General features: G+C 34.5%; 1 protein-coding gene across 1 annotated transcript; it reads right to left on the bottom strand.

Moving 5' to 3' along the window:
* Positions 1-1,742: 1,742 nt before the first annotated feature.
* Positions 1,743-6,284, bottom strand: LOC113238738 (zinc finger and BTB domain-containing protein 40-like). The gene is made up of 4 exons (XM_026475576.1): positions 6,122-6,284; positions 4,906-5,234; positions 3,665-3,878; positions 1,743-1,963 (listed from the first exon to the last, which is right to left on the bottom strand). The coding sequence occupies exons 1-4, from the start codon at positions 6,206-6,208 to the stop codon at positions 1,769-1,771; spliced, it is 825 nt and encodes a 274-aa protein (XP_026331361.1). The 5' UTR covers positions 6,209-6,284; the 3' UTR covers positions 1,743-1,768.
* Positions 6,285-10,683: the final 4,399 nt, after the last annotated feature.

Below are 10,683 nucleotides of genomic sequence, written 5' to 3'. Positions count from 1 at the left end.
TATAAAGTTTTTGTTTCACTATAGTTTTAAACCTCGTGAAAGGCAAATTTTGTATATCAACCGGAATCTTGTTATAGAAGCGTATACATTGCCCCTTAAATGATTTTTTGACTTTGTGAAGACGACTATCAAGAAAAGCTAGTTTATTTCTATTCCTCGTATTAATGTTATGTCTGTCACTATTTTTCATAAATAAATTACTATTCCTTTTAACATAAATTACATTCTCATAAATGTACTGTGAGGCTAGTGTAAGAATGTTAATTTCCTTAAACTTATCTCTCAAAGATACTTTGGGGCCCAGATTGTAAATTGCCCTAACTGCACGTTTCTGCAGGACAAAGATTCTGTTGATATCGGCGGCATTACCCCAAAGCAAAATGCCGTATGTCATTAGACTGTGAAAGTAGCTGAAGTAAACCAATCTAGCGATTTCGACGTCTGAAATATATCTGATCTGATATCGTATTATAAACATTATTTTGACACTTTCTTTACGTTTGATCTGTCAAAATGTAACAGCAATAAACCACTCAGTTCACAGTGTCTTGGTGTAGCTTTTATTGAATTGTTTTGTGTATAATTGTATAATAATTATTATAATTTTGAGTTTATATATTTTTAGGCAATCGTGTCATCATGTGCGATGAATACGAAATGTTTGCGTATCTCGAAAGTGATACTTCACACGATAATAATATGGAAAAAATCCAAAGAAGACAACTGCGACATCGTAGTGTTCCGTTTGAAATGGATGCACAACAATTTACGAAAAGATACCGGCTTAGCAAAGATATGGTCCACAATCTTTGCGATGAACTCATACCGCATATGTCGCAGATTCATTGGTTGATACTAAAGGTTATTTTTCACTAAAGCCAAGCATAACTTCTTACAATTTAATTTATAGTAAAATTTTCTCAAAAAATGTTATTGACATGTTTTCAACAAACTGCAAAGTAAAAATTTACCCGCGGAATTTAAGACGACAATTGACGTCGTTCGGAAACTTAATTTGCGCTTTTCTCTTATTTACAATAATTAAAATATAGTGTATTGTTATTATTATGTAGTATTTTTATTATTATTAATGTATAGTGACTTTATTTATTTTCGTATATGAATAATACGTATCTATTATTTTTCTCTTAAACTAAGTGACAAATATATCATCGTAACTTACCGTAAAATAACCAGCGAGAAGTCGGCGGAAAATATTTAGGTCGTGATATGAATTTTATCCAGTCAGTTTTTGGGCGTAAAAAGAATAGCGCTGGAACTTGCATGTTCTTTTAAAAGTTCATACGCCCCCAGGACGTTACGGGGTAACTCACAATTGCATTTTTTTGGAATTCGTGCGAAAACAGTACTTCAAATATGTTTTGTCATATTATATAATGTTTCAATAAAATTTAAGTTTTTTTTGTTCATTATATCGTTGATCGCTTTCAAAGTTACATACTAGCCTTCGTTAGCTGTCAAATTTGGCCTCTTACTATTAATTATTAATAACGAAGATCGAACATTTTGGAAAATTCGATCCGGCTGGATTCAAACCAGCACTCTCAGGCAATCCGTGGCAGATGCTCTGCCAGTTAAGAGACCTTACGAATTTTTCTGTGGTTTTTTTTTGCAGATCTTAGTTTATGCACAACACTATTGTATTAACAGTTGTATATGTTGCGCGACAGACTTCAAACGATAATTTATTAAATATTAATTATTAATTACTATGCACGTTACGTACTTCATTATCTTGTGTATAAGATCATTGAGTGAGAGTGAACCGCGGTAGCCACATATGTTTACATAGAAAATTACCATTATGTATCCGGACGTGTTTGGCCAGATCGTGTTTGTACCATGTGGTGTAGTCGCAGAGGCTGCATGAATATTGTGGTGGTAGGTGGGACTTCAAGTGCGAATAGTGCGACGAACGATGAGTGAAAAACTTTCCACACACCTGTGAAAGTGTTAAAGTAAAAAAAATATTACAGTAACGGATTGATTATTATTACTATCAACAACGCTGAAAGTATCAATGTTACAGCTAACGCCATCTAGCGACAATAGCTCCGAAGGTTTCAACTTAGGTAAAACTCTAATAGTTCCGAAACTAGGACTTTGAAAAACTAACATTTTTGCTTTATTACCGTACCTTGTTAACTCAATACACCCTTTCAACCCGCTTAAAAAAAGGGTTTTTAACCCATTTGAGATTTTTAATCTGATTTTTTACCCATTTGCATCAAATGAGGAAGTGATAGTTAAAATTGAGGCTAAATTTTCATTTAGACAAAAAAATATTATTTTGATGAGTTGAAGTTGGGATATCGCTAGTCAAGGTGTACAGAGTTAAAAGAAGATTATGTAGAAAAATAAACCATAATTTAAAAAAAAAGAATTGCATCATTGGGATTTTTTTGTGAATTAACTCCCCTAGTTTTGTTATGTATACAATGCGTTGATTTGCATTCTCGCCATATTTACAGAGGTCAATCTATATCTGAAACTGAACCCAAATCACTAAAAAAATAAATTGAAAAAAAAACCAAAATTCTTATTTCTTATTTAATTGCGGTAACCACGCTTGACCGTTACTACACGTGTCACAGGTACCGGCAACCATTTGAACAATGGCCTATGCGCAGAAAATATGCATTTTAGATCTATTTGGTAGTAAGGTACGAGTAGGGACGGGGGAAGTATCGTATCGGGCGCGTAATTGGTAGATCATCAGTCGACCTTGCGTATTGCGTCTATGTTCCGCTGACATCGCGCATACGTTCTAGTTTCTCACGAAATTCCATGTGGTTTGGTATGTAAACAAGAGTTAGTGCAAAAAAAACCGCTACCACTTCACCATACCCTGCATTACCATCACGTGCGTTCTTATGGCATGATGTGAAACGTATAGTTTACGCAGATTACCAGTGTCGAAGTGCGCGCAAAAATCGTCTCTGATTCTCTCTTTCTGCTTTTTCTGTTGTGAAGAATATGCTATGTTGAAACGAAACTGCATACCTGTGGCTGGCTCCGGTACGGAGCCTGCTACCGGCTGTGGAGCTAGGTACTTCTAGCACTACTTTCATGTAGCCTAAAGTTGGGAAGTACCAAATCTAAGTTACAAAAAATCTTTTTGCAGTCAACTTTTCTAACTAATGTAAATAATAAGTAAATTATAACAATACTAGTACATAAACATAATTTAAAAAATAGGTAAATAAGCGATCGAGAAAGATTACGTATCGCTCGATGAAGCGAATGGTGGGTTCACTGTCCTCCGCGGTAAATACACTAGGGGACAATTTTACAAAACTTTATTAGATACTAGTATAATTAGTAAGAATATTTTTTGTAAATCATCTAAAAATATTTAAAGCATTATTTCTATTATTAATTTCTTAAATATGGCGAGAATGCAAATCAACACACTGTATATGATTATCACTACAAAGATTGAACACAGAAAAAATTCTTCTATCCAGTGGAACTTGAACGACCATGCTGCACCATAGCATTGCTCTTACTTCCGGAGCCACAGGTCAAGTTATCTTGCTATCGAAATTCCCCTGCGTTTTTGTTATTAGATCTTCTTTGTACTGGCTTCCAAATACACAGGAACATGTAAATTTATATATATACCGTATGTAAATTAATTTACCTCACAAATGAAGCTAAGGCTGTCCTTATGACAACTCTGGTTGTGTTTCGCGCACTCCTCCTTATTGTCAAACTTAAGATCGCAAATTTTACAAGTTAGCCTTGTAAATTTGTTTTTGTTTTGTCTTTTGATCCTTGTCTCTCCATTGGCTTTTGTGTATCGACGCTTCGTTCTAGCTTGAGTTATCTCTGAAGCATTTTCTTTTTTTATTTGTCTGCAATTTAACACACTGCTATGAACTATCAGTGCGTGGAAAATTAAACATAAAATGCACATCAATTTGACACAGTTTACGATGTTTCTTTTGTTGTAACAATACTAAAAATTTTTACAACAATAAACTCTTGTCTTCATTTTACTTTGCAAGTGAGATTGGTTTGTACTTTAATCTAGTGCCTGTTTTTTTTAAATAATACCATGTCATGGGTAAAACAAGTCGCTTAACACCAGGTGGTGGTAAGCGCACGCCTACCCATAACAGTTGCAGTGCCACTCAAAGCTTTAAATCGCAAAGATCTTAATGGCACTACTATCGCTCCTGTCACCATGAGATATAAGTTGACAAGTCCAATATGTCTGTAATTTCACCAGCACCCTTACCCTTCCAAACTGGAAAGCACTAATGCTCAGATTACTGCTTGGCGGTAAAGATAGGTAAGGTGGCATTACTTCCATGGACAAACTCTTTCACAAACACCTTTACTGCTACTAAAAAGTCGATCTTAAAAGCGAGTTCCACTTGTTCTTGCTCAGACATCATACAAACTAATTCGGACTTCTAGTATGTTCTGATAGATATGAATAATACACTACTTTACTTTAGGGTGCACGTAAGGAGCCTTTCAATACAAATTACCATTCCTTTCCTGTACACCGATTGGTCAATCCTTTCATCATGAAGGCAAGCAATACAGTGTACATCATCAATACGATAAGTACAATTTTCGTAAAGGAAGAGGTAACAAGACACCACACAATAAAAACAACAATAATAATGCTCACACTCAAAGCCACATACTAGGGAAACACTGTATTACGCATGCCATGGTCACACACATAGACAACCACAAATTACCACAGAAACTTTCCAGAGAAATAAATGTAGGACAAACAAATATTTCTCCCGGCTCGGGATCCAATCCCGGGACTGCTGTGTGGCAGACCACCTGGCCGTTCAGTCATGGAGGCAGATTAACTATTTATGTTTCATTTAAAAATGACTAAACAATTTAAAACCTCACTTTTCAGTTTTCACTGTTGTGATCCTTTCACTTCTTCTACAATTAAGCTTTAAAATTTTAATTATATTGTCATATTTATCATCAGTCTGGTCATCCAGCTCGTCATGGTCCTGATCATCTTTGTCAACATGTTCATTCTGATCATTGTCATCACTTTCAACATCATTGTTAGGTAATATGTTGTCAGGCTCTTCTTTGATATGTGGAATAAGAAACTTCTGAAAAGTTTCATTAGATATTATGCAGGTAGTTTTGAATTTGTGCGCTATGGTCAAGTTTCCTAGGCAGATTGTGCAGATGCGTGTCGGTAGACCATCTCCTTTTGATATCTGGAATAATAAGAATTAAAGAGTATTTTATAAGTCTACATTGAAATGCAAACACTTTTTGTGGTTATTGTGGTTAGGCAATACACAAATCTGTAAAAAATATTGACACTGGCGACAATTGCCAATTATTTTTACAAAACTGATACAGGCCCAAGTCTAGTGACCACCATTGAGGAAAAATAATAATCTGATCTGAGTACTTGTATATTAGCAAGCTCTTCTAGGGTCGTATTCTAGAACTCTACTCAATGCTCAAGTCAGGATTTGAGTATGATTCAAAGCACTACAAATCATGCTCAAGTCCTTGCCATTAGGGTCATATTTCCAGTGCTTGAAATCATACTCAAGTCTGCTCAAACCCTTACTTGAGCATTGAGTAGAGTTCTGGAATACCACCCCTAGTGTTGGTTGTTGTCATGAAATAAAATTAACAAAGAAGTGTTGCAAACCACCTGCCATCAAGTGACTTGTCAGCCTCCTACATTATATAAAAAGAATTAGGGCTTTCAGCGTGTGGACAACGTGATCAAAATGCAGATGGAATTATTTTGTGTGCAATTGTAAGTTATTATTTTTTAATCTAGACGTGAGAGTGATAATTGAGAGGAGGATAGAAGAGAAAAGAAAGAGAGGAAGACCAAGAATGGCGTACAGTGAACAAATAAAAAAGAAGATCAAAGTGAACATCTATAGAGAGGTCAAAGAACTGGCTATGAACCGTGAGGAGTGGAGGAGGCTACACCAACAAGAGTCTGGCCCTTAAATAAGATGATGACGACTTGGGAAGGGAGGGAAACAGAGACTTTTTCGCACATAACACTGCATAAAAAAACCACGGAAAAGATTTTACACTACCCCCATGAAAGAATTTAGAACATAAAAATTACCTCTATTCCTGAACAAAAGTGAATCATTTCAAAGATTTTCCCGCTTTCATTATCAAATATACACTTCGTAGTTCTTCCTTGAGCCATACACACTCTGCAAGCACTCTCAATGTCACACAATTCTCTTTTCACGTTACCGTCGGAGTTGTCGACTTGTAATGTGTAGGCTAATTCCATATTTTAGGTATATTTACACTTGTAAGACCAGATGCTCAATGTACACAATGTGTCTATTATTCTTATTCTAAAATAATTACAACATTCTTTCAAATGCTAAAATACGTAAATAGTAAATAACAGAATAAATAAAAACACAAGAAACGAAATTTGGAAATGAAATATATTGTCACTGTAATGTCAAAATTTTATGAATTGGTTGGTGGTATACAATGATGGTGTTACCAGAGAGTAAAGTAAGTATTTTTAGTAGTAGCAAATAGCACAGCATTAACGAAACGCACTTTTCGTCTAACAATTTTTATACACATACAATGGAGTTGGAGGCTGAATCTAATCATAATGTGTGCCTTTTCAAAGTGGTCTGGCACTTATTCTCCCTCTACGGGTCGTATTCCAGAACTCTACTCAATACTCAAGTCAGGAATTAAGTATTGCAGTGAGCACTTCCAGTACTTGAAATCATGCCCAAGTCTGCTCAAATCCTGACTTGAGCATTGAGTAGAGTTCTGGAATACGACCCTGAGTCTGGCACGCAAACTGCTCATTGGTAAATTGTTCAGTGACATCTGCACCTTCACTGACTTTTACCAAAATTGCTTGAAAATGATATACTAAGGCCCGACGCCCACTGATGAATGGTCCGGCAGAAGATATTTAGGTGACGAAAAGTCGAACGAAAAGTTATGGAATTGTAGTTGAAATTTGAATGATAATAAAATTGTTGTAGTTATAAAAACAAAGCTGTGGCATACTTAGGGATACCGAGCCGGTAGCGGCAGTCTACGTCTCCAGAATGCATAGGCAGCTCTCTGGATGCTGCGGGACGTCGAGTGTGACTATATTGGTATGCAGGGCGAGGGTAGGCACGCACTGCAGGACTGATATGAAGAGAGGCCAGGCGCAATTTGTATTCGATCAAGGAAAAATTGTAATTTTGAAAAAAGAAAAATATTTTTTTTACAAAAAATTATTTATTTCCGAATATTTTTCTCATACTCTTTCTGCATTTTTCCGATATTTGACAGTTGACACCTGCCAAAAGTTGAAGCTACTGAACGAAAACGATGGAGCCATTATAAATATTTTTTTATTTACGATTCCTTTTTTCGCAGTTGACCAACAAGGAACATAAACGAAAACGATGGAGTCATTATAAAGATTTTTTACCTATGATTCTCTTTTTTCGCAGTTGACCAACAAATTATATAATATGAATCTTCGAATTTTTACAAATATTCAGAATTTTTTTGGAAATATTTCCACTAATTCAATTATTTCGGAAGATTAGCCAACACCACTTCGTCATACTTATGGACACCTCGTCGTCGTACTTAAGAATATCGTGGCATGTCTAGGACACCGCGGCATGATTGCCGTCAATGTATACTTGCATGTAGGGATAAGGATACCGAAGGATCCCCTGCTGAGCCGTCCCGTTAGTGGGCACATGTCATTAAAAAATACAATAAAAAAATTAATGTGTAATTACACAAATAAATAAATTTTTATCAATAATTTACTTGAGATAAATAATTATTAAGAGATTATTATATAATTATCATTAATATATTGTATAGATAATTATTATACGATACTAATTATTAGTCTTTCGGTGTGGCGTGTCAAGGACATGCCTACCGTGTCTTGATGTAAGCTTTTGGAAGTTTTGCAAAATTCATTAGAAAGTGGGTCAATACCCTATTATCACAATTTCCGAACGAAAATTCAAAATGGCCAACAAGAATAGAAATGTCAGACGGTGACATCGTCCGACTCCGTCGCGATCTTTATATTGAACTCGGAAGTAATTTTCTATTCAATTAACATTTTATCGGCGCTTTTGTGTGCTCTACGACTCCCCAGCGTCTCACCGGCGTGTATCGGTAAGTTTTATTAGCAATATACTCTAAATACCGTTAATGGTAACCTAAAATTCGAAAACTGAATTAGCGTTTTCTGTATCGAAAGTTTATCGGTATTTATTTGTTCAGATAAGGTAATCCCGGTATTGTATTATAGCCTTAACGGTTTAGATACTATTGCTCTGATTTATAAGTATATAGCTTGGTATTTTTGATAAAAAAATATGTAAATTTCGTAGAAGCGAAGATGTGAAATTGATTTAGCCGATGAGTACTTACTACGCTGCTTGTTTTTACTATTTTATTAATGCCTGTGAATTATATTTAGTTACTGTGGTTTCCTGTATATTATACAGTATTTTTACCTTATCTTTTCCTTAATTGGTCATTTATTGCCAACTTAAATGGCAATTTATTGTAGTTTCTAAAGTGAAAGGTGTGCTTTATTATTTTGCCATTTCTGTTCGTTGAATTATGTCGTCAAATTTAAAATAAATTAGAAAGTTTTTTTGTGGATCTGTAAAACATTGTATTCTTATTGGAAATGGATACTATTTCACCAGATCTAAATCACGTATATTTCTTTTTTCAAACAACGAACTGTGACCATTGGACCTGTAAAGAAAAAGAAGAAAATGAAAAAAAATGCTATGTGGTTGCGGAAAAACTATTTCATTTGTAATTATTATTTTCTTATAATTTAAATCGTTATTGATAATTTCACATACAATAACATCTTGTTATTGTTTTGAAATGGCTGCTAGATCCCCAAATATAAATAGGTAATAATAGTAATAATCAAATATATATTTTTTTTTTATTGATGCTTTGGCTATACAATCAGCCTAAACAAAACAATGGACATGAAGGTAAGTAAACTAACTACTACATTATGAAATATCATAAAAAAAGAAATTATATTTTAGACTATTCTAAAGGTACTATTTACAAATTAAAAAATGATTTTGTATAAAATTGTGTCTTAAAAGCTCCATCTCGATACTGGGAATTGTTTTATGTTCGAGAATGTTAATCAAACCTAATAACAGTAAGTCTGTCTTTTTTGAAGGAGTAAAATGACATTTGTAGGGTTGCCAGTTTTTGTAAAATTTTAAATAGGTAAGTAAATAAAATTTAGCCAAAAATGACTGAATTGAATGTCACGATGTTCTAATGTTTACTAATTGTGTTATTGCTTTCTTTAGTCTTATTTTGTCAGTTTGCTTACTAGTATTGAGATCAATTTTTATTCTTATACATTTTAACAAGAATAGCTGGATTTGATTACCTATATTGAATTAAAATGAAAAACTTTAAAATATGTCTCCTCTTTGTATTTATCATAAACATAGTTCTAAATACAGTGTATGTGTGTATGAACTTGTGCTCAGTAATTGGATGAATAATGGGTCGAAGATGATTCAAATGAAACAGTTGATAGTCGATATAACATGTTATTGACTGCAATCATTAGCTGCTTGCAACACTTTCGCGCGATGAGCTGTCATTTTACTCCGTCTTCAAAAAACATGGATAATAAATAATAATAGCAATCATTAGTGCCAGACACCTATTCATTCCAATTACCTGTTTGGAAAAGAATGAATTTCCTTTACTAAGAATATTAGAGGAACCAAATGTACTCAAAGATTTTTCCAGAATACACCATACCAAGAAAAGTTTGTATCTCAAATTGGTCCTACAGGTTGCCAAATTCGGGCCCTCCATTTAGTGCTCACAGTTTTTTTATAATAACAAGTGACAGCATTCATGCCTGCATAAAACAGCAGTGGCGCTCAGAACTTTAACTCTCAAAGATCCGAGGGGAATTGCCACAGCGCCCGTCACCCTGAGTAATAAGTTGTCCCATGTGCCTGAATTTCAGCTGCACTGTTATCCTTCAACACTGTTAAGCAGTAATGTGTGCTTGGCGGTAGATAAATAGGCACAGTGGCAGTACTTGCCTGTACAAACTCTTTCACAAGAACTTTTACTGCTACTATATTGTTATCCACTGAACCACTGAAAACATTACAGCAGTCAAAATCAAAATAATCTTTATTTGATAGCTAGGCATTACCTGAAATTGTCACATTGGTCTCTACCGTTCATTCGTAAGACAAATTCCCCTGAGACGAATGAGCAAGAAACTCTAGGGGTTGCTCTTTGTAAATTACATTTGTACACATTCAACATCTTTGTTTTCAAACACCAGAGATCGAGACTACCTCAATGAGCTAAACGGGCTATTGTCATGGATCCAAGTATGCATAAGTTGTATAATAGCCTTTAATATAAAGTTATTGTTGTACTCTAGTTTTAAACCTCGTGATTAGCAAATTTTGTATATCAACCGGAACCTAGTTATAGAAGCGTATTCATTGCCCGTTAAATGAATTTGTGACTTCGTAGAGATGACTATCAAGAACAGCTACTTTATTTTTATTCCTCGTATTAATGTTATGTCTGTCACTATTTTTCATAAAGAAATTACTATTCCTCTTAACATAAATTACATTT

The sequence above is a fragment of the Hyposmocoma kahamanoa genome, unplaced genomic scaffold, assembly GCF_003589595.1.
Source record: "Hyposmocoma kahamanoa isolate Upper Pololo Valley unplaced genomic scaffold, ASM358959v1 97975, whole genome shotgun sequence".
Lineage (NCBI taxonomy): Eukaryota > Metazoa > Arthropoda > Insecta > Lepidoptera > Cosmopterigidae > Hyposmocoma > Hyposmocoma kahamanoa.
This window is presented reverse-complemented; position numbering and strand designations above follow the sequence as displayed.